Below are 24174 nucleotides of genomic sequence, written 5' to 3'. Positions count from 1 at the left end.
TTAGCAAATATGGACTGATTCCCTACTCTGTGCCATGCCCTGTGCTAATATCTTCCATAAGGCCTTCTTTGTCCACGCTGTAGGAATCTTTCTTACCTATAAACCTGGGACACTTCCTGCCTTTAATACTCAGACCACAAGACTCCTTGTGACCATTTTTCTTGGATTTTTGGATCTGTGAGATAATTTAATAATAGTATGTGCCTCAGAACTAACTAGATTTTGAGGTCTTCAAGGTAAATGGCAGGCATGATAATCAGCCTAGGTCAGTGTTAGGCACACAGAAAGCACTCAGTAAAATGTGCCTCATCAGAGTTCAGTAGACAGTTGAACCTATATATTTTTCTTGGTTAAAAACTCAGTCCCATAGAGGAGAAATCTCGTGAACACTTTGAGTGATCAAAGCTAACATCACTAATAACCCTGGGCTTCCAGAGGTGACATGCTGGGAGAAAGCAGCACCAATCCATGCACCTTCCTGCCAACAATGTGTAACCTGAATTCAGGAATATTGGACAATCCAAACTGAGAGACTTTCCACAACAGAACACAACATGGGCCTGTGCTTTTCAAAATATCAATGTAAAGGGGCACCCGGGTGGCTCAGTCAGTTACGTGGCCGACTTAGGCTCAGGTCACGATCTTGCAGTTTGTGGGTTCGAGCCCCATGTTGGGCTCTGTGCTAACAGCTCAGAGCCTGGATCCTGCTTCAGATTCTGTGTTTCCCTCTCTCTCTGACCCTCCCCTGCTCACGCTGTCTCTCTCTCTCTCAGAAATAAATGAAACATTAAAAACAAAATATCAACGTATGGAAGATGAAAAAATATATATATATGGAGAAACTGTTCTAAATTAAAGGAGACCAGAGTTAACAATCACCTACTGCAGTATGCCATCCTGGGTCTTGAACCAAGGAGGAGGGAAGGGAGGGAGGGAAAAGAAAATCCCTGGTAAAATCTGAAAACATCCTGTAGATTAGATAACAATATTGTTTCACACTAAATTTTCTGATTCTGATCATCGTATTTACATATAAGTGAATGTTCTTGTTCATAGGAAATACCTACTTAAGTATTTAGGGAAAAGGAGCCTTAGCTCTGCAATTTACTCTCCAGTGGTTCAGGAAACAAGAACCTGTATATGATGAAAATGACAAAGAACATGTGGCCAATGCCAGCAGTCTGTGGATGTGGACGAGAATACAAGAGTTCTTTAAACCATTTTTACAATGTTTCCTGTACGTTTGAAATTGTTTTCAATTATGAACATGTCAATATTGGGAAGCCATACTGAATGGCGGCCTGCCCCGGAGGTTCACTTCTGCTCCATAAGCACAGCCTTGCTTTTCTCTGGGCCCGTGTCATGCTGCTTCTCCCTTCCCTGCCACCCAGTGCAGGGCAGACAGGCTGGGACGGCCTCCCAAAACAAGAGCATGTGTTGTGGATCCATCACCCACTGTGTTACCACCCTGGATTCTGCAGCCGGAAGCCCCTATCGCTCAAGAATGTCAATGTTTGCAAGACTCAAGATAAACTGCCGTTGTCCCTGTGAGTGATGGATCCCATGCAGAATGAAGGGAAAAAACGCATTTCAAGAAGTCCAGGGAAATCTTCTAGGAGTTGAGCGGCCCCTTCATTGCCTGTTTTATTCTGGTGTCGTGAAATCAAATGCATAAAAGGCAACCTCTCAATGAATGCTGCACAGACACACTCTTGAGGGAGACCTACCAATTATAGACATTCGCTTCCGGTCACTGTTGAAGTCCAGAATGGCAAGAACGTTGTAGGTCCTCTCGGTTCCCAATTCACTGATGGTGATTGTGTTCTGGGTCCTGGCGAGGAAGGCAAAGCCAAAGTTCCTGGCAGCGCTCACCAGAGCGCCTTCATCAGGAGAGGCTGCCTGGTAGTTGAGCTGACCTAACAAGGAAGGCAGGAGAGAAAAGCAGAAAATCTGTAAAACCAGACAGAGAGGTCATGGCTGAGGCTCACATGGAGGCTAAGAATGTCTCACAAAGCCCAAAACATCCCCAAGAAAACAAATCATTGCTTCTTAAGAGTATGTCAACATTAATACTTAAAAAAAATTTTTTTTTGTTTAATGTTTATTTTTGAGACTGAGAGAGACAGAGCACAGGCAGGGGAGGGGCAGAGAGAGGGAGACATACAGAATACGAAGCAGTCTCCAGGCTCCGAGCTGTCATCACAGAGCTTAATACGGGGCTCGAACCCATGAGTGGTCAGATCACAGCCTGAGCCCAAGTCGGACGCTCAACTGACTGAGCCACCCAGGTGCCCAAACACTTTTCAAGCTTCACGGTTTTATTTCTAATTATAAACAGTAATATAAACTGGGGGGGGGGGAGCAAAATCCCCATATTGCCACCATCCAGAGGAAAAACAGCGCTATTGACATGGTATTACCATTCCTTCCAGTCCTTTCGAAAATGCCTAATTCTGTAATAGTTTCTATCATATGTTTACATTCTGGCTATTTTAACCCAATATGCTGAGCATGCTGACATAATTTTAAAAATTCTTTCTAAACATTATTTTAATGAATGTAAACATATCCCCATTTTCCAATTATAGGCACTTAGTTTATTTCCAAATTTATCTGCTCTCAAAAATAACACTGTAGCAACCATTTTGCATGTGCATAAAGGTTTTGCTGACTGTTTTCTAAGGATAGCTTCCTAGGAGTGATAATACTGAGTTAAAGAATACTGATAATTTGGGGGCACCTGACAGACTCAGTTGGAAAAAGCATGTGACTCTTGATCTTGGGGTCGAGAGTTTGAGCCCCACATTGGGCATAGAGATTACTTAAATGAATAAAACTTAAAAAGAGAGAATACTGATTTTTTTAAGTCTACTGGCATATATTACTCATTTGTTTTCCAAAAGCGTTGTATACTTTATCTTCCCTCTGGAAGAGTATACTTACTTCACCATAGCCATATTCTCATGTTAAAATAAAACCTCAAAATTCATCAGTTGGCTCAATCTCTTGATGTTTAAAGTCAATTAATGGAAAGCTGCCTTGTCTTCATAAGTAAGCTTCAACAACTGGAATAAATCTCAGTGTTGAGTGAAAGAAGCCAGACATGCAAGTCCATGCTACATGATTCCATTCATACAGACCACAAACCGACGAAGCCACCCTGTGCTATTCAGTCCGGGTCAGGACTGGTCTCCCTGGAGGTGCAATGACTGGAAGGGAACACAAGGGGACTTCTAGGGGATTCATACTGTTCTGTTTTTTAAAATCTGGGTGCTCAGGACAAGGGAGGATTCCATTTGTGAAAATTTACCGAGCTATACGCTGGGCCCCATACACATGTTGTACTTCAGTAAAAAGCTGAAAAACATTTTCCATCTTTCTACTTTAGTGTTTCTGCTTCTAAGCAGAAAGAAAAGCACATCTATGGTCAGGTGGATTTTCGCAGAAAAAGGCATTTCGTGTTCCGCCATGGTTTGAGCAGGATCCAGGCCACGGATGGATGGGCGGCTTTTGAAAACTGCCTACAGGTAAGGAGTATTACAGGTAAGGAGAGGATGCTCCAGGGTGAATAAGCTACAGGGAGGGTTGCACCTCCGTGTGCCTGCCCCCCCTCCCCGCACCCCTGTCCCCTCCGCTCAGATGGCTCACTCCAAGTCAGTATCAATCACTTCCCAGTTTAGTAATTAAAGAGGACACTTTAAGTTGTTTTCTGCTCACCCAGAAAGTCATACACCCAAAGTTATAAATGTACATGCTAAATCCATCCATTTCCTCACAACCTCCAGTGGGGCAAAATATTTTTTTAATGTTTCTCTTTAGAGAGAGAGAGCAAGAAAGAGAGTGAGAGAGAGTGCGGGTGCAAGCAGAGGAAGGGCTGAGGGAGAGAGAGAATCCCAAGAAGTTCCAACTCAGGGCTCGATCCCATGACCTCGAGACCATGACTGGAGCCAAAATCAAGAGTTGGACGCTCCACTGACTGAGCCGCTCAGGTGCCCCGGGAGGGCCAAACATTTAACCGGAGCTGACCAAGTAATAGTGAGGACACGACTCCTTCAGCAAGCGTAGCTGGCACAGTGATCTCTTGCGTCATGCTGACGGCAAGCTTACTTCCAACAGAAAAAGGGCAACGAAATGATAAAAGGTGGTAAAGTTTCCATGACTAAGACAGTCCTATCTGGAGCAAACACTGATATTGTTATCATGACCAAAAAAGAAAAAAAGAAAAAGAAAAACCCTTCCACTTGGTTCTAGTAATAGTCACAGAATTGCAGACTAATGAAGACAGGAGGAAGCTCAGAGAGCTGGTCCAAACTCCAGCTTTATGTTGGCAGGAAGAAACTAGGACTAAAAAATAATCCTCCGCAATAATTTCTGAAGAGAACTCTTTATTTACCGTACACTTAGAGGCAACTAGAGAGACATTCTTTTCTTTCACAAACTAATTTGTGGATCATGAAAACGGTGCCCATAAAAAAAGATGCTCAAACCTCAAATCGCATCTCTGGTGATTCTGGAACCATAGCTTCCTCCGGTGGATACCAGCCCATCTCCTATTCACCTGCCCTGAAACAAGTTACCCCTCAACAATCTCACCCCCTTCAAATCACGTGCTGAATGTCTCCCGCATCTGTGGCTTCCTCATCCTTCCCAAAGACCCCACCATCAGCCAGGCCCTCAGCCTCTAAACCAGCCTCCAGGGTCGCTGTGCTCCAACCTCCTCAAACACCGCCTCTCTTCACAGCACATCCTGACTTACAGGCCTGCAGGTGAAGAAAGGGTCTCCAAGTCTTCCTCACTCTGCTCTCACAGGGCCTCTGCAGGAGGTAGGAATCAAAGAAGGCCCCTAGGTCCCTGCCCCCCATGCTGTGTAACAGCACCTCCTCCCGATTATTCAAATGCTAATCTAGGTCCTGCTGGGAAGGGATTTTGCAGAAGTAATTAAGGCCCAAATCTGTTGACCTCAAGATACTGATTATCTGACTGTTCCCAGCCTAATTAGGTCAGTCCTTAAAGGCACAGGACTTTTCCTAGGGAGAGGGATTCAAAGCATGGAAGGGGTTCCGTGGAAGAGGGATTCTCTCTTGCTGGCTTTGAAGATGGGGGGGGGGGGGCGGGCGTGTGGCCAGGAAGAAGGGAGGCCTGTAGGCACAGGAAATGGAGACCTCGGTCCTTGGGCTTGAGAACTGAATCCTGCACTCCCACCTGAGCTTAGAGGAGGAGCCAGAGCTCCAGATGAGAACATGACCAACCTTGATTTTAGGGGGATCTTGAGCAGAGAACCCTGTCACGCGTGCCCAGACTTCTGGCCTACGGAACTGTGGGCTAAAGAATGGGGGTCTTCAGCTATTGAGCTGTGGAAATTCATCACAGAGCAACAGAAAACCAAGGCCTTCTCTCCACACTTCGTCCCCATGTGCCACAGGGACTCAACATTCGGGCCACACACACTGTCTGCTGAACTAGGCAGATGTGCATGGCAGCAGATAGGAAAGGATTTCCTCCCTTCTCCTGTTGACGGTATGCATAAGAAAAGACTGACGAGTCTCCATTTTTCTTACAAAAGAGAGAAAACACAAGAGCAAGGCACCCCAGAATCAGGGATTGCAAGGGGACCGAACCAGAAGGGATTCTGACCTGCTGAATGGGTCATACAAGTCCTTGTTGACTTCTGGGTCTCTAATTCCTTATCTCTCATGCTTGGAGGAGGGGCTTCCCAAGGTCTTTCCAAGGGACCCTTTCAAGGTACTTCATGTATCAAAACCAATTTCTCTTTTAGCCCCTGCATCTGGAAACCCAGCAGTTCTCCATTCACAATGGCTACAGCAATGGCCTGTCACACGCCGTATGAAAGAAGCTTCCTCGGGACATACAATTCTTTGCCTCAGCGGACAGTGGGACAGAGATCTGCACAGTGTTAGGTTCAAAGGGAACTTGAATTCCAACCTTCTGCCCGAGACACTGAGGAAGCTGATACTCGGACCAAAGACCCTGGTCTATACCATGTGCTGTAGCTGGGCCGGCCCATCTCTAGCAGATCAGGGCTCTTCCCATAATACCCCAGTGAGGAGAAAGGAGAGTAGAGACCATAAGATTAAAGTATATTTGCCTAAGTTGGCTGGTTAGCTCTCAAAATACCACCCCCACCCCCACCACCCCTCACCCACCCACCCACCCCCACACACAAAAAGATGAATAATTTTACTAATGAGTCAAGACCTAAGATGACCAACTTGCTTCGAAAGATCATACTTTGATACTTACTGTATGAGTAACACGTGGTTGTCTAGAAAACAGACTTTGGCCTCTACATTGGTTATTCATGACCTGGCTGATCTCTTTCTGCCTTCCTTCACTTTGGCTGCTAATAACCTTCCATGTATCTGCCCCAATTTGAATCCTGCTGCTATCTTGCTTTATCGCACCATTATGGCCACACTTGAAATGGGTTTCTTTGAAATTTGCTGAAAGATAGCACATAAAGCTTTTACACATTCAGTTTTTCTGCATATTCTCCCTCTGGAGATTTCGTACTTGCCCCACATGAAACCACAGGGTCAGAAAACAGAAAGGCACCTTACTTTGCTGCACTCATTCAAGTGCAGGATGGACAGGCAGACTGCTCCATTGCAGAAATGCCAAAAGGGTTCCATTCCTCTTTCAATAATGTACAGGTGTAACTTATTATAATGTCCATATGTGAAAAAATGGCTAACTTTCACTGACATTGGACACATTTGCTCTAACAAAGCTCGCACAAGCTGCAAAGGAGGGGCGCCTGGGTGGCTCAGCCAGTTAAGCATCCAACTCTTGATTTCGGCGCAGGTCATGATCTCGCAATTCATGAGATCAAGCCCCACATTAGGCTCCATGCTACTAGTGTGGAAAGCCTGCTTGGGTTTCTCGCTCTCTCCCTCTCTGCCCCTCCCCTGCTCACTCTCCCTCTCTCTCAAAATAAATAAATAAACTTTTTAAAAAAGAATCTACAAGTCAGCTTTGCTGGCTCCCATGCAAATACACATTAATTATGCTCCTTCCAACGAAAAAGGCACCTTAAGCCCAGGCTCTGGTGGGTATTATTTCAAACCCCAAACATATCTGAATCTAGATAATAAATTCTCTCTGAAATTATTTTGCAGCACAGATTATTCAAGCTCAAAGTCCAGCTACAATCCAGATAAGACATGATTCTTCATGCTCAATAAATGTCAAGTAATAACAGGGCAGGAAGATTATGATTCTTCTCATATAATGCAAGAGTCCATCATTTCTTTGAATGATAAGATTTCACTTGCAAAGTGATAAACACGTTGGGAGCTATTTCTGTGAAGAAGATGTACATTTTTCAGAGACTGGGGGCTTGCTTCATACGTTGCTACCTCATAGGCACTCAAGGTAGGTGCTCACCAGTGTTCATCGCTTAAGTAAAAGACAGACTTGCCATGCATACTACTCTACTACTCTACTCTACTACTCTGAGTGCTGGGTGTGAGTTACCTGGAAACTAAAAACCCCGGGGCCCTGTGTCAGAGATGCCAGGGAAACACTCACCGTCAATTCTATCCACCATGACTGTGTGGCACACTGCGAGCAAGAAGAAAAACTGCCGAACCTCCGACTCTTTCCCTGACTGGATTTGCTCGATAAGATAGTGGTCGTAAAATGCCAGCTTCCCGTCAGCGAACGTGTTCCAGCTGAAATCCACTTGCTGAGAGAAGTGGGGGAGGGAAAAAAAATGTGATTTTAAAAATAGCAGTGTGGGCTTAACAAATGAGAGAAGCTGGTCTTTGAAGCCAAGTCTTCGAGGACACATTTTCTTAGGATTATAACATACATTTTAAGGTGTCAAGAGGCTCGTCCCTGTCTTAAAACAAAAAGGCATCCTGTTGTGGGTTGAATTGTGTCCCCCCAAAAGCTATGTTGAAATCCTAACTCCTGGTGGCTGTGACTCTGACCTTATTTGGAAAGGTCTTTGGAGATAAAGTCAAGTTCAGATGAGGTCATACTGGAGGGCGGTGGGCACTAATCCCATGTCTGGTGTCTTTATAAGAGGCGGGAAATCTGGACACAGACACACAGATACCCTGGGAGAGCACCATGTGACAATGAGGCAGACATCGGAGTGTCGGGTCTATAAGCCAAGGAACACCAAGGTTTGCGGGCAAGCACCGGGAGCCAGAAGAGGCGAGGGAAGATCCTTCCCTAGAGCCTCAGAGGGAGCATGGCCCTGCTGACACCTTCATTTCAGACTTCTGGTCTCCAGAACTGCGAGAGACCCAATTTCTGTTGTTTGAAGCCACGCTTTGTGGTGGCAGTTGGTTACGGCAGCCGTAGGCAACTAATACACAACCCAAACCCTTCCGTAAGCTAAAGGACTCACCTCTATCCTGCTGTGACTGTTCTGGGAGGCATCCCGATGGTCTCCTGAGAAACAAACAGGACAAGATAAATGGAGGCTCCCCTGCATGAAGAGGTCCCTCCTCTTCCCCTTGCTTTGGTTCTCTGGGTCCCTGCCTGTTTCTGGACGGCTTTCAAGTTTAGAGAGATCTTCACATTTTTGGAGAGTTGTCAAAACCAAACAAAACATAACAAAGAAGAAAATCTGATACAAACCATCTTTGGCCTGCAATGGCTACAGTATTTCCTGTCAGGCTCTCAACAGAAGGAGTTTGCAGACACCCCCACCCCCACCCCCAGGTCTAGAGGTTCAAATACTGGGGCCTCTCTTGTTCCATACTTCATCCTCCTCTGGGGCCAGACCCCTGTCCTCTGAAGTGCTTTATCTGCCCCCCAGCTCAAAAGGGACTTCCACTATGCACATGAGAACCACTTCCTAACCCCTCCCCACCCAGGGTCCCACCTCCTTCACGGGCCCCCATATCTGAGATGCCCCTTCTGCGAAAACACATCCATAGTATAGCTTTCTACAAGGACAAAGCATAGTGTTCCTATAGCTATTAAATTATACTAAGTCTTTATCTCGAAGTTAGAGCATTCTAATTGAATACAATATTAGCCTTAATATTTTTATTATATTTTTGTGTTTATGTTACATATAACATAAAATTTATCACCTTAACCGTGTTTTTAAAGTTTACTTATTTTGAGAGAGAGAGTGTGCGGGCAGGAGAGGGGCAGAAAGAGAGGGAGAGAGAATCCCAAGCAGGCTCCATGCTGTCAGCGCAGAGCCTGACATGAGGCTTGATCTCATGAACTGTGAGATCATGACCTGAGCTGAGCTCAGAGCTGGATGCTTAACCAACTAAGCCACCCAGGCGCCCTGCCCATCACCATTTTTAAGTGCATAGTTCAGTGACAATAAATACAGTCACACTAGTGAGTGACATCACCACCATCCCCTCCATAGCTGTTTCATCTGCTAAAGTTGCAACTATATACTCATTCAACAATAACTTCCCACCCTCTCTTGCCCTCAGCCCCTGGCACCCACCCATTCTACTTCCTGTGTCTATAAATTTGACTGCTCTAAGGTCTCATATAAGTGGAATCATACTATCTGTGCCCTTTTATGATTGGCTCCTTTCACTGAGCACAGCGTCTTTAAGGTTCATCCATGCTATAGTGTGTGTCAGACTTCTCCTTTTTTTAAAAATTTTTTTTCAAAGGTTTATTTTTTTAGGGGCGCCTGGGTGACTCAGTTGGTTAAGCATCCGACTTCGGCTTGGATCATGATCTCACAGTCTGTGAGTTCGAGCCCCACGTCAGACTCTGTGCTGCCAGTTCAGAGCCTGGAGCCTGCTCTGGATTCTGTGTCTCCCTCCCTCCTCCCCTGCTTGTGCTCTTTCTCTCTCTCAAAAATAAATAAACATTAAAAAAAAAAAACATACTGTGGAAGAGGAATGTAAAACACTACATTAATCATTTTTTTTTAATGTTTATTTTTTAGAGTGAGAGAGCGTGAGTGGGGGAGAGGGACAGAGTATCCGAAGCGGGCTCTGGGCTCACTGCACAGGGGCTCAACCTCATGAGCCATGAGATCATGACCTGAGCCGAAGTTGGACACTCAACGGGCTGCGCCACCCAGGCGCCCCAGAATGTTTTCCTTTTTAAGACTAAATAAGGCTCCGTTGTATGTGGAGACCACGGTTTGTTTATCCACTCATCCACTGACTGACACTTGGGTTGCGTCCACATTTGAGCTATTGTGAATAATGCTCATTGTGAACACAGTTGTGCAAAGATCTCTTCCAGTCCCAGCTTTTGGTTCTTTTGGAGATCCCCCCAGAAGCTGGATCACATGGCAATTTTGTGTTTGATTTCTTGAGGAATGTGTGCCTCTTTCTGACCGCTGACCTTTCCCACACATGTGTTCCCAATGCCGCCAGCAAAGCCGCTTCAGGACTCAGCCCGGCATGGCCACCAGGGCTGTGCACCAGGAGGGCACCGGCAGTGCTGGGAAGGCACTGGTCCCGCGTGCTCAGGGACGGAGTGACGGCTTCCACTCACCATAGATTTGCCCGTTGATGCAGCACTTCTTAAAGGTCATGATGTTTTGCGTGAGTGTCCCTGTCTTATCAGAGAAGATGTAATGGATCTGGCCAAGCTGCTCATTCAGCGTGGTGGTCCTGGCCTTGGCGGGCGTGTCCTTCTCAGGGTAGTACATCTGCAGGTCCCAATTTATGAAGTAACTCTGTCCCAGCCGGATCACTTCCACGCTAGGGAGACAAGGCAACACGTTAGTGGGGACGGTGCTCTCGGATATGGGAGGCGGGCAGCGAGCTTTCCCCTGACTTGTGCGCCCCGGAGCCAGCTGCCCATCTGCCAGGAGACAAGCCACGTGGTGGCCCATGGGCCCAGCCTCCAGGTGCCCCCGACCGGACACATCCTTCTCCAGCTTCAGGTTTACTGCGCCTCATTCAGTGAGTTCCCACTCATTCCTGACAACATCTGGCCACAGGACCCCATGCCGGGAACACAGCCCTACGGGACCAGGGACAGGGTGATGACGTGGCAGTCCTTACTCTCTTTTTTCTCATTTCCATCACATTCGGGACACCTGGAATGGCAGTGTTCGCGCCTGCCCCCAGCTGTCGGTGAGGGTCCGCTGGGTTACAGAATATGTGTGCTCACAAAGAGGCCCAAAAGCAAGGAAGCTTCTGGCAAATAACCTCTACGTTGTGATTGCACACTTTGAAAAAGCATAGTCCCCCCCACCCCCACCAAATTTATATAAGGTTATAGAATGTCCCAAGTAAGATAGTCTAAAGTAATCATCCCAATTTGAAAACTTTAAGGGGTTAAATATATCTCAGTTATGAGGATGCTGTTTACATATCCAGCAATTGCTAACTAGGCAGAAGATGTCTTTATAATAAATTAAAGAGATGGAAAAAGAACTCCCTCCCTCCCCCTGTAAATATTTCCTGAGTGCCTACTATGTACAGACACCATTCTAGGTACGGAAGGCCGCATAGGTCAACAAAACTGACAAAATCCTACCTTCAAGGAGGCTACCTTCTAACAGGGACAAATACATAAACTCTAAATCTAGCGTGTGGTGAAAATTCCCCACAGGACATCAAAGCAAGGTGAGAACAGAAGAGACAGAGTGATAGTTAAGATGGAGTGGTGTTTGGACAGAGACCCAAAGGGAATGAAAGAGCAACCATGTAGATAAGAGTGGAGAATGTTCCAGACAGAGACCAGAGCTGGTGTAAAGGCTCTGTGGCAGGCCCTGGAACCGGTGAGGAATATCGAGGGGACTGAAGTTGGAGAGACCAAGGAGGGGGCAGAAGTTCAGGAGGTTGTGGGAGGGAGGGGACAGACATCACAAGATCACGCTGGGCCTTGTGGGTTACAGTGAGGCCTCCGTAATGAGTTTATCCTGAATGAAATGGAAACAAAGGGTAGAAAACAAAACAAAGGGCAGAATGACTTGATCCAACTTATGCTTTGGAAGGACCTTTATCTCTAAGAGAAAGAAGGAAATCATATTGGTTACATGACATGACTTTGTAAAACCAAAACGACATACACGGTTTATTTTATAACATGCATTTATAGTTCGAGACAAAATAATCTGTTGAATAGCTCCCTCCACAAAGGTAAACCTTATCTCTGGTTTTTGTTGTTTTTTCTCCTTTTTTTAAAGCCATTGCAAACACATGATTCCCCAGGGCTCTCCTTCCTAGTGAAAGAGCAATGTTAACTACATGTAATAAGATTAAAAACAAAACAAATGCACAGGTAATAAAATTAAAATAAACTAAGTGCTTCTAATTACAGAAGCATGTGTGATCCCGTATGTCTCTGGGCTGTTACTTAAGTGGAGGTCAGAGTAGATTCTGGCTGAGTATATTCCAAGGCACAACTCCTCTTGCAACGGTCTAAAATCCAACTGATGAATGACAGTGAACTTTGACAGTAAAGAAAAAGTTTAAAAAAAAAAAACAAAAAGGAAGAAATCTCACCAAGCAAGGTGATCACTGTTTGTCACAGATATGACCCTGACTCCTTTATGAGGGTTCAGATTAAGATAAGAAACAGAACATTCTGAGAGGCTGGATGAGGGCAGGGAGAGAGGCATTCCCATTGGTAGCGACCAGCAAGTGTTTTACAAGCAATGGCTGTACCCGTGGTAATAAGGAAGACACAGAGAAGAGATTAGGAAGGCTCCTAAAAAGAAAAACGACTAAGCTTTTCCGTGTGAGTCGAAATCTCCAGCTTTCTCCCAAGGCCCTTTCTGAAGCCTGGGGCTTTGAGTCCGCTGAGAAGCAATCTTACCAAGTGAGTGACTTCTGAACCCTGCTCATCTTTATCTATAAAGTGGTCAAGATACAAGGTGCGGTGCTTGGCACAGAGCACACACTCCGATGTTAATTTCCTCTCCCTATATTACCCCCAATTCTGAAATGAAAGCTATTTTCTTACTTGTTCCTTATGACCTTTGAAACAATTATTGATAGAGATGAAGGGGCAAAGTTGGGAAAACGTACTGCATTCTTCCCGTAAAGCAAAAAGCCGACGAGAGGGTAGCCTTACCTGACATAGAGAGAGATGGGCACCATGGTGTTTAGAACAATGATATAGCCCCAGAAATTTAGGAATCCACGGTAGGAGGGTGTAAAGTCTTGTCCGTCATAGAGGTACCAAGAATAATTGCCGACTTGAGCTTCCCAGTAAGCATGGCCGATGGCCAGACCAGCAGAAAGCAAGATGAGAACAACAAAGATCTGGAAGACAGAAAACATTGAGGTGTATTTGGAAGATGGATGGCCATCCCCCAGAATCTCACAGATGCCAGTTAACCTCGCACAATACTCCAGCACGTTTACGATTACTTGGTAGTTTGCAAAAATAACACACTTCAAGGAAAAAACAGTGCATAAGAATGCTTTGAGAGCTTATTTGAGTTCTATGATTGCTTGATTTATCTGACATAACACATAGAGGCGCAGTTTTTTTTCCCCAAAACTATTGTTTGAAAGAGAAGGTGGTGTCTTATATTCAAATCCTTAAACATTCTTACATTACAGGGTGTTCTATCAGTTACTTTTACTTTGAATAATATCATACTGTTTGGGGAAGATAGCTTAGCATGAAATAATTTCAAACAATGCTGAACTGGGATGTTTATAGAAAATATTTGATGGAAATAACTTTTTAAAAGAGACTATAGAGGGGGCGGCTGGGTAGCTCAGTTAGTTAAGCAGCCGACTTCGGTTCAGGTCATGATCTCACTGTTTGTGAGTTGGAGCCCTGTGTTGGGCTCTGTGCTGACAGCTCGGAGCCTGGAGCCTGCTTCGGATTCTGTGCCTCCCTCTCTGCCCCTCCCCTGCTTGTGCTCTGTCTCTGTCTCTCTCCGAAAAATAAACAAACATTAAAAAAAGAGAGAGAGAGAGCATAAGGGAATTTCACCCCGATTCAGGTAATTATTCCTGAAGACTTAATTATCACTTAAGATTTAAGACTGTTTATGAAGCAGTACAGTGAGTATTCTGTTATGGAAATGATGAGTATATGCTTCTGGGATGAATGTAAAAGTCAACTCGCCCAGTGGTATTTGAATAATTGTGGGTAGGAATATGGTTTCCGAGGACAGACTGACATTTCTGGCTACAGATTCCAAAAGTGCTCTATCTCAAAACAATGTGGCTCAGGAGGAGAGATGAACTCTGGCCATAACCAGGACAATGACATGGAAAACGTGCGTGAAAAGTTCAAATAAAGATTTCATGAAATGGGAGATCAGAGGGAAAAAAAGAACTGCCCCTTAAAGTAATGTATTACTTTTACATGACTTTAAATATGTACATGTAATTAAAGTATGGTAAGTATTAGACATCCCTAAAAGCTTATGTACTCAAGGGGCGCCTGGGTGGCTTAGTCGGTTAAGCGTCCGACTTTCGCTTAGGTCATGATCTCGCGGTTTGTGGGTTCGAGCCCCGCGTCGGGCTCTGTGCTGACTGCCAGCTCAGAGCCTGGAGCTTGTTTCGGTCTGTGACTCCCTCTCTCTGACCCTCCCCTGCTCACACTGTCTCTCTGTCTCCTAGAAATAAATAAAACATTAAAAAAAAAAAAAAAAAAGCTTATGTACTCAAATTAAATGAAATACTTGGGAAAAAATTAATTCTCATTGGGAAATTGGAGGACAGCTTCATATTTTGGGGCCGGGCCTGAGACGCTGTCCTTAAAAGACTTGCTTGCAAGGTTGGCCTTTGGCCAGCATCTGGGAACTCAGATTTTGGGAGGGTTTCCTCCCTTCCTCCTCCTTCCTCTCCTTATTTCTTATTCCCTGATAAGAATGGCTCATTGTGCCTAACTGTGTAAAACAGTATGGTTTAGGCTGATCCCCTACATTCCTTCAGGGAATCTGGAATTTTGATATATCACTGGCAGAGGGGGCCTATGTGACCAGATCCCAATGAAACCCCAGGCACTGAGTCTCCAATGAGCTTCCCTGATAGAGACAACATTTCGCATGGGCTGTCACAAACTGTTGCCTTGCTGTGTGACCCTCCTGGGAGAAGACTCTTGCAAGCTTGCAGCTGGCTTCCTCCAGACTTTGCCTCAGAAGCCTTCTGCCTTTGCTGATCTTGCTTGGTAAAATAAGTTACAATAAGTCATAGCTGTGAAGGCAACTAGATATTCTGTGAGTCCTTCTAGGGAATCACCAAACCTGGGGGAGGGGGTGTCTTGAGGGCCCTCAGCACACTATATTTAGCCTCACCTCATATTTAGATTTATACACTACATGGTGGGGGGAGGGTTGCTTATAAGAGAACTGCCCCTTTGAGAAACTAATAGCAGTAAAATCAACCCTGCATGGACTCCAGGAGCCCAGCCCACTAACTTATCTCGGGCTCCCTGGTTTTCCAACTGGTCATTCCAGTTAACAAAATACTCAACCATTCAGGGGACCCTACAAGTGGAACCTCCATTCCCAAAAGGATTCTCCGATTAGAATAAGGCATTTCTGAGAGAATATGTTCTCTCTCTTGGGACATCTCATGCGTTTTTCTGCCTGGCCTGCAGAGGTAAGATTTCTCTACATAAGGAAAACATACAACAAAATTAGAGCAAAAGATAGTAGCCTAGCCTCTCATCTACAGAAACAGAAAATAAATACCGTATAAACCATGTAGTTCATCAAGTAATCAATTTTAGTTCTTTTGAATCTGGTTTTCCCACTATTTTTCATGATTTTCGTGTCAGCACCTAAAAATGGAAAATTGAAGACAATCAATAGTTGGGAAAATCAATGCTGCCTTTCATTCCGACAGAGGATGAACAGAAGAGCAATCCCTTCCTTTAATTTTAAAAGCACACATCAGGCGTGCCTGGGTGGCTCAGTTGGGTGAGCGCCGACTTCAGCTCAGGTCATGATCTCATGGTTCGTGAGTTCAAGCCCCCCATGTCAGGCTCTGTGCTGACAGCTTAGAGCCTGGAGCCTGCTTCAGATTCTGTGTCTCCCTCACTCTCTGCCCCTCCCCTGCTTGTACTCTGTTTTTCTCTCTCTCAAAATAAACAAAAAAAATCTTAAAAGCACCTATCAGATCAATTTCCCAAGAAACCCTGAAATTACCTGCAAAAACGACCAACCCATGGCAGAAGTCAGTGTTCCTAATTACACAGCCACGTAATAAAATTTTATCAGCATCCAAAGGAAAACTCATGTTTCTCCAAAACAGTGTTCCTGTAAACTTATCCAGTCGGTTATTGGGTTCCTCACATTCAATAAAACCTTCAGAAAAATATGATTCACATAAGTATTCACATATGAAAGATTTTCTGGTTTTAGTTAATTGGGACTGAGTTGGACAACTAAAATTTAATAAAAAGTAAGACATGTTTGCACCAACCATCAAATGTCGCCAGTGAATTTTCTCTCTGGAGATGCTGGTGTGTGATTTCAAGTGCCATTTTGAACTTGAGATTGGTTTCTCTAAAGGAGGGGGGGAAAAGGAATTAAATGAACAAAGTCTGGATCTCAAAAAGGAATATAAAAAAAACTGTGCAAAGTAACGTTAGGTAGACCTGGAAACAGAAGCTAGATCATTAGCTTTTCCTATTTTCAAACTTTCAGTTTGCCTTGGAACTTCCAAGTTCAGTGAGGTTATTTCCCAAACTACAGAAAAACTTCTGACTTGGGAGATGTTGGTCCCATTTGCTATTATTGGGACAGAGGCATTTACAAGCATCCTGTCCTCCTTCTTACTAATTTACCTCTTACCTCCAGTCTAGACTTAAATACCACACCGCTATTAAAAACCTTAGCTTCTAGGGGTCCCTGAGTGGTTCAGTTGGTTAAGCCTCTGACTCTTGATTTCAGCTCAGGTCGTGATCTCAAGGTTGTGAAATCAAGCCCCACATCAGGCTGAGTGTATTGGGATGCTCTGCCTCTCCTGCTGCCCCTCCACCATTCATGCACGGGTGCTCGCTTTCTCTTTCAAAATAAAGAAATTTTTAAAAAAATTTAGCTCCTAATATTAAATCACATTAAGATGATTCTACAAGACATATTTGTTACAGAAAGTGCTTGGACTCTGTCAATCTGTTGCTTTCCAGAGTGAACGACTGGCTCTCAAATTTTTGAAAGATAATTCTATTTAGGAAATGAGGAAAGGAGGTGGGAACCTTACCTCCTAATACTTGGCACACCCCACCCACAGAGCAGGGAAGGCCTGTGCTCAAGGACACACAGAGCCAGGCTGGGCACCTGGGCTCTGGACGGCCATGCTGCTCACACATGACACACAGCCTTCTGCAGGCTCCACGAATATGAACTCCGGGATGTCCACATATTCAGAAGTTGACCTGCGGCCCTCAACGTCCCCATTCAGTTTCTGTCCCGAAAGGGCATGTAGGATATGCTACCTTTGGAAAGCTTTCAAGTCTCTCACTCACAGGAATGGAATAATAGCCGTTTTTTAGGGAACACTGATCAACTGATTGATTTATAGACCAAAGACAGGCCTGGTTTTACAGAGATGGTCTCAGCGCTCCATAAAGGAGTTAGGCGCACCTAGGGAGTGACGGAGGGTGCTCATATCAGTGGGGGAGATGCAGACATAAGCCTGGAGAGCCAGCACCGGCGAGCAGCGTCCCAGGCCTGCCACTTACTGAGTGACCTCGGGCAAGCTACTTCACCTCCTTGAGCCTCACTTTCCTCATGGGCAATGTCAAGGTAATAATCTCATAGCATCGCTGAGAAGATGAAACGAGCCAGTATATAAAGCTAATGCAACTTAGCAGGCGCTCAAGGAATGTATTCAAAACTGATCAAAAACAGAACATTATTGTCTGTTAAGTGGTAGCATAGAAATCAGAGCCAACAAAGGGAAAATTCAAAATTGTTGACAAATACCTTAAAATATCTGTTTTTTCTGAAACTCATTATATCAATCGACATTCATAGGTGTCCGGACACTGCTCAGCTGTATACAAAGGGCTCAGGAGTCCATCCTTTTACCTTCCTTAAAGGTGGGGGGAAGGGCAGTTTTGAAAGCCCCACTTTACAGATGGAATTGAAGAAAGAGAGGTTGGTCTGCTAGGGACACTGCTGGACAGCCAGCTAGTAGTAGAGGCGAGGCTAGATCTCAGGGCTTCTTCAGATGCAATTTTCAACAGAATGGATGTGCCTTTAACAGTCAGCCTTAAAACAGGACCAGCAAAGACCCACTTACCCATCCAGTTCAGCTGTTTCAACATAGCAGAGGCTGTTGGGCTCAGAGCTGGACAGAAGCAGGATGTCAGCCTGTGAAAACAAGGCACATCAATAACACAGAGATTCCCCAAGGCAAAGCTGAGCGCCCGGGAAAGACAGAAGGAGAGGAGAGAGGGACGTGGGGCTTATTCACTTACGGGAATAAAATCATTTTTTCTCAGCCGAATGACATCTCCAACTTGAATCTCTTTCCACTTGGCAATTTTGAACCTGAATATCAAAAATAATGACAGTTTACTGGCCTTTTAAAAGTTACTGGCAAAGGATTTGGGACTATTCTTTCTAGGAGCCAAAGATTTCTGGGAAAACGTGAATAGCACAGAAAAAAACGTTTCCTAAAAGTTCAGCCATTTAATGATGAAACCACATGAGGTGGTCATACGGATCACAGTGTCCTCTGAAGGAAGCGGTGAGGCCGGTAACGATTTTGAGGTGTTCTTTCCATCCGACGTCATGTAACGAAGGCTACTTAGACGTGTGGCAAGGAGATACTTGGCTCCTCTGTTTTTGCTCACGCCCCGTGCTTCCACTCTCCTGTTCTCTAGCCTCTGGGTTACCCACCACCTGCTTAGGATGCGGGTCCCAGGTGGCCCCAGAACAGGAATGGATCCTGGCTTCCGCACAGGCCACCCGGATTCCTCAGGGAACTTTACAGCCTGTCTCCTTCCTATTAAGTTCCCTTTTCAACGAGCATGGATTGCTTTTATAATAAGTCTAATAAGGACATTGAGAAAATGCAAAATAAAAAGAACTATTTTTCCATCTTAAATTTCACAGGAAATACCCATTTAAATGTCTAACAAATCATCATTTAAAAAAGTTGTAAAATACAGCAGTCTGTTTTAAAATTTTTCACGCATAGCAAAGATATCCATAATACAGATTATGACTCTATCACAACTAATAAACTTAATATTTGTTGGAGGCAGAACTCCAGTGACCGTGTCTGTCCTCACATTAATTCATGCATAAGAGACCTGGGGATTTAAATACAGTTTTGTTTTTCTTCTAAAATACATTTTAAGCAAATGCTTACACCCCAGTGTGACCTATTTTATTAGACTCTAATACACAATTCTTAATCTCGGGATTTTAAAAAAGAATTTGGCTTATCTTTCAATAAATTAAATTGTAGTTAGTTTACATTTCAGTATCTCTAAAGCTGTAAATGAGAATTTGCATATGGGTGTCAAATTATAAATGAACAAAAAAGAACCTTCTTGCCGCAGCTCTTTGGGGGTATTAGTGACCATTCTGTTGGACTTTTCCAGCGGGACATCTGGTTTCCCCTTGGGAGGTCCCGCTGCCCTGGCCCTCAATGCCCAAGTCCCCACACAGGCTTGACCTTCCTCTAGGGGGAGCCAGAGCCCTGGCCCTCTCAGGTATGCACTCTGACCCCCAGATTCAAGGCCACCCAGAACTACTCTTTACCAGTAGAGTTAGCCAGGTTGTGGGCTATTGCCAGAGTTGTGCAGGCAGGCTAAGAATCTTACTGCTCTTCATTAGAACACTGCTAAGTGATTTGAAAAGTAACCTTCAGAACAGAATCCATTTATTTGAAACGGGGAAAAAAAAAAGCCATCCCAAAAGATTTATAGACTAACACAGTCCATATCCAAATTAGACATAGTGGAACGGTGCCTGTAAGTCACCTTATTTTTCTCAGTGTTGACACATAAAAAGTCTTTGAATTGGGCTTTCACCACTATTTTTTTTTCTTTTTTAGTGAGGTATAATTGACATACAATCTCCTACAGTTTCAGGTGGACATCGCAGTGATTCGTCATTTTCTTAGCCTATTTTGAGCACTTGACTGTGGTTCTGCCTCTAGGCGCCTGCTCAAAAAAACGACTCATTACTGGTCTGTTAATCGGCACGTTGGTCACAGTGGACAATATTTATTTAACATTTATTGAACACTTTCTGTGTGTTGGAGGCTCTGACGGACAAAGAACAACCAGACACCATCAAGACAGTCTCCCTGAGAAACGTATAGTTCAGGACAGAAGAGGAGACCCCTACTCAAATAATTCTAATAACAGGTCAGAATAAGAAGGATGAAAGCAACACACTCTTGACTGCACAGGGAAGGGAGAAATCACTTTAGCTGGAGAATCTGGAAAGGGGGTCAAGACATTTGAGCAAAGCCCTGAACACATAAGTTGGGAACAGCAGTGATGGGGTTCCCAGACCGAAGGACACATGTAAACGCGTTAGTGCGAATGCCACAGCGCTCAACAGATGAGTGCCTGCATCCCAATTTGGCTGCAGTCCCCGGGTCGCGAGGAGGGTACCAAATCTTAGTAAGTTAAGAGAGACCCTTCCAGTGAAGGCTGCTGAGTCAAAAGACTTCTAAGTTTGGAATGGCTATTTCTGACTATGTTTCTAGACAGACTTATGTATTCCGTTCTTGAAACTAAGTTAAAATTAAGGACAACACAGTACCTGCCGTCCTTAATGACCTCACACGTCCTATTGTTGACTTCATTATCCATTTTATGGCGAGCCTTTAGAAGAGAAGAGGGCAAAGGTTACTTTAATATTCTCAAAACACAAGGTATTAACACCAAAGTGAAATAAGCGCACAGCAGTGTGGAGAAAGCTGCGTGAGACATCCTTACCACGTCGTCTACCAGGTCTTTGATGGCCGTGATGCCCAGCACCAAGAGCAAGGGCACCAGGGTGGTGTACCATGCCAGGGTCGTGATCTGAGGAATTGCCTGAAAGAAATACAAGGTAGATGTGTGTGCCCACAAAGGCGTGGCTTCTACCGGTAACGGCGAATTCCAACCTCCCAGCCTACGTCCCTGCAGACCATGTGGGAAAGTCATCTAAGCCTCCAGCCAACCACCTTCTTGCCACCCTCAGTGGTTTATGGCCTTCTGGAAGAGACCCCAGAGAACAGTGGCTCCTGAAATTGTTTCATTGAGACCTTAACTGGACATCAGGGGGGCTAAAAGAGACCTGCCCCAAACTTTTTGGGAAAATCATAACTAACGGGGAGGGGTGTTGTGGGGAGCTGGTACAAGTAGTCCTTTGATCTCATGGGGACATGCATGTAGCAGGCTCTCCACTGCCAGTTCCTTGGCCAGGGGTCTCTGGGGGTCTCAGGATGGAGGCAAGGACGGCAGTAGGTAGTAGCCGCCTCTGAAAGCCAGGATTGCGTTGGGCCTCAGACAAAGCCCTGCCTCCATTAAGACAGCTTTCAAGTTGGAACAAAAGATTGGGAAGCAAATTTAGTAAAGATCTCTTATAAGTGTCTCTGCATCATCAGTGTAGTCATTAAAACGACAGGCTTTGCGGTGAAGGTCCTGGATCCAAGTCCCGCCCCGTTCTCTCACTTAGGGCTTTGGGACTTTGAACAAGTTCCTGCACCTCACCAGGCCTCAGCTTCTCTAAAAATGGAGGTTATGAAAGCACTTACATCACAAAGTACAAGAATTAAGTAACGTAACAAGGAAACGGCTATCTGAAGCTATTACTATCACTAACTCAAATTGCTAGATCTTAAGAGAAGATGATTGAGTGTTGGTTGCCACATAATTATCAATGTTCCCACCTTCCCCATTTCCTTGCTAGAAGGAAATAAGGGAAGAATGGCAGTACCTTCAAATTTTAGCATTTGTCTCCACGTGAGCCGGTTTCAAAGGTCCCTCTTGATAACAGGACCATTCTATACTATCAAGCTAGTAGATCGCATATCCTACTAAATCTATTGGGTATCCATTTCTCCCTCGTGTTTCCTCACCACTCCCTGCACCTTCCATCCCCACCTGGACACACACACATGTACCCATTTTCATGAAACTCTCGTCAGTGAATCCCAGCAGATGAGACGGTTTCCTAAATCCAATGCTTGATGTAAAGAATTTGATAAAACCAAGTGGCTACACTATCCTTTGTCGCCTGCACCTCAGTGCTAAAGGTTGATAATCCGGTAACTAGAGGGTGTAGAGTTCCTTTGATTATAACAACGATTTCTAGATAGGCAAAATTAACACTCTAGATAAGCGAATCCATTGCCACAATCAAGAAGAAAACAACTCAGGAAAAGAATAGGCCTTATGTCAACATGAAATCCAGTTCACAAAAATAATTTGAGAATTATGACCAATATATTAATACAAATAAATAATATTTAATACAAAATTAAATATATTAATACAAATAAAAAAATTAAGCATCTACATGAAAAACAAAGGGCAAGCACACAATAAATGGAATTGTAAGGTACAGATACTTTTACAATGGGAAGATTTTAATTGTATTCACTTCAGGGAAGCCAGTTTTAACATTCACATTAGCACGCAACTGAGGTTTTTTAAATATAGAATTAAACGCTTTCCATTTGCTTCCTTTCCCTTTTCATTTAACACGATCAAACTGGTTCTGTATGAGGCACTCTTTCCTTACGTGCAAAAATCCTGATGTTAATACAACAATTTCAAGGTTACATGTGTCCACAGCTTAAATGTTACTGAGTCATCATAACTCAACCCAGATTTAAGATATCAAAGGGCATTACCTGTAAGATAAGAAGGACCAGGAAATAGAAATTGGCTGCTCTCTTAAACTGCTCAAACAAATTCATCGGTAGAAAGGTAAAGGCATTATACTTGTATGTTTTAATTGCATTACTCTGTTGGGGAAAAAAAAAAGTGAGAGAGTCATTCTACATGGGGCACACTTTTACCCCTGATGTATATACACCTGCGGAAATCACTAAAGCCTGATGGCCTACGGGGACACAGGGACATGGGCCAGGAAGACACCGAGATTTCCTTTACGCTTTTAATTCTAATCAGGCCTCCCGATGACTCCTTGGAGGCTCAGGTCAGAGACAGCAACAAGAAGCAGACAATCCACTTCTAAGCTCTCTGTGGCAAATCTGACTGTGAGCAAATGGAGGGTGCTGGCAGATTCCTGGACTCCTCAGAGCCTCTTAGAAAACAGGGCAGGGGCACCCGCGTGGCTCTGTTGGTTAAGCGTCTGACTTCGGCTCAGGTCATGATCTCATGGTTCTTGGGTTCAAGCCCCATGTTGCTCTGTGCTGCCAGCTCAGAGCCTAGAGCCTGCTTTGGATTCTGTATCTCCCTCTCTCTCTGCCCCTCTCCTGCTCTCTCTCTCTCTCAAAATAAATAATAAACATTAAAAAACATTTTTTTAATTTAGAAAGTTAAAATCCACTTACTGCATATTTGCTCTCCTTAATACAAAAAAACTTTGTGTTCATAAATTGAGGCTGTTCATGGAAGCTTCGATCATTTGCCTTGACTTGCCACGTACAATCTTTTAAAAAGAAAGAGACAAGAATCCATCAAGAGGGAGTTTAGCACATTGTTGGGAGCTGAACCGCATCCTTCCCTCGTTTATCCGGTAAAGTCCAAACTCCCACTCCATGCCCCACAATTTAACTTTATTTGGAAACAGGTGACTGCAGATGTAATTGAGTTAAAGCGAGGTCGTTAGAGTTGATCCCAACCCCATAAGGCGATGGCCTTCTTAAAAATATAAAAGCAGATTTGTACATGGGTATGAACAGTGGGGAGCTGGCGTGAAATCACAGGGAAAACATGGGCACCTACAAGCCAAGGACAAAGGCCTGGAACAGACCCTTCCCTCACAGCCTCAGTGGGAACCAGTCTTGCCCACACCTTGACCTCAGATTTCCAGTCTCCAAGTCTGTGAGACAGTCAGGCTCCGCTGTGGAAGCTACCCAGTTTGTGCCACTGTGACGGCAGCCCTAGCCGATGAACGGACATACCGTAATTCCTAGAATGTTCATGGGACGTTGGCGTTCTAAAAGAGTAATCCTCATTTAAACATGGCGCAAACAAAATCCCAGAACCCACCGAAGGTCACAGCTAAATTATTTTTTCCACTCATGTACTTGCTTTGTAAAATTTGTAGCCCATGAAATACTGAGTGAATAAATCAAAGAAAAAGGACATCATCAACTAATTCAACACTTTTTACTAAGTCTTGACCAC

The 24174-nt window shown here is 44.4% G+C and overlaps 1 protein-coding gene across 1 annotated transcript in view; it reads right to left on the bottom strand.

The window, feature by feature from the left end:
- ATP8B1 (ATPase phospholipid transporting 8B1) overlaps positions 1–24174 on the bottom strand; it is a 120116-nt gene that overhangs the window by 18856 nt on the left and 77086 nt on the right. Inside the window, exons 3-16 of the mRNA XM_039230508.1 lie at positions 23376–23473; positions 22710–22823; positions 20806–20904; positions 20630–20691; positions 18322–18394; positions 18144–18214; positions 16320–16402; positions 16043–16201; positions 15587–15675; positions 13000–13190; positions 10465–10673; positions 8378–8421; positions 7549–7705; positions 1728–1916 (exon numbers count right to left, since the gene is read on the bottom strand). Coding sequence (XP_039086439.1) covers positions 1728–1916; positions 7549–7705; positions 8378–8421; positions 10465–10673; positions 13000–13190; positions 15587–15675; positions 16043–16201; positions 16320–16402; positions 18144–18214; positions 18322–18394; positions 20630–20691; positions 20806–20904; positions 22710–22823; positions 23376–23473 — 1638 coding nt within the window. The remainder of the gene's footprint in view (positions 1–1727; positions 1917–7548; positions 7706–8377; positions 8422–10464; positions 10674–12999; positions 13191–15586; positions 15676–16042; positions 16202–16319; positions 16403–18143; positions 18215–18321; positions 18395–20629; positions 20692–20805; positions 20905–22709; positions 22824–23375; positions 23474–24174) is intronic.

This window comes from Hyaena hyaena, unplaced genomic scaffold, assembly GCF_003009895.1.
Source record: "Hyaena hyaena isolate Hyena2069 unplaced genomic scaffold, ASM300989v1 scaffold_47, whole genome shotgun sequence".
Classification (NCBI taxonomy): Eukaryota; Metazoa; Chordata; class Mammalia; order Carnivora; family Hyaenidae; genus Hyaena; species Hyaena hyaena.
The sequence above is the reverse complement of the archived record's forward strand: the minus strand, read 5'-3'. Positions and strand labels throughout refer to the sequence as shown.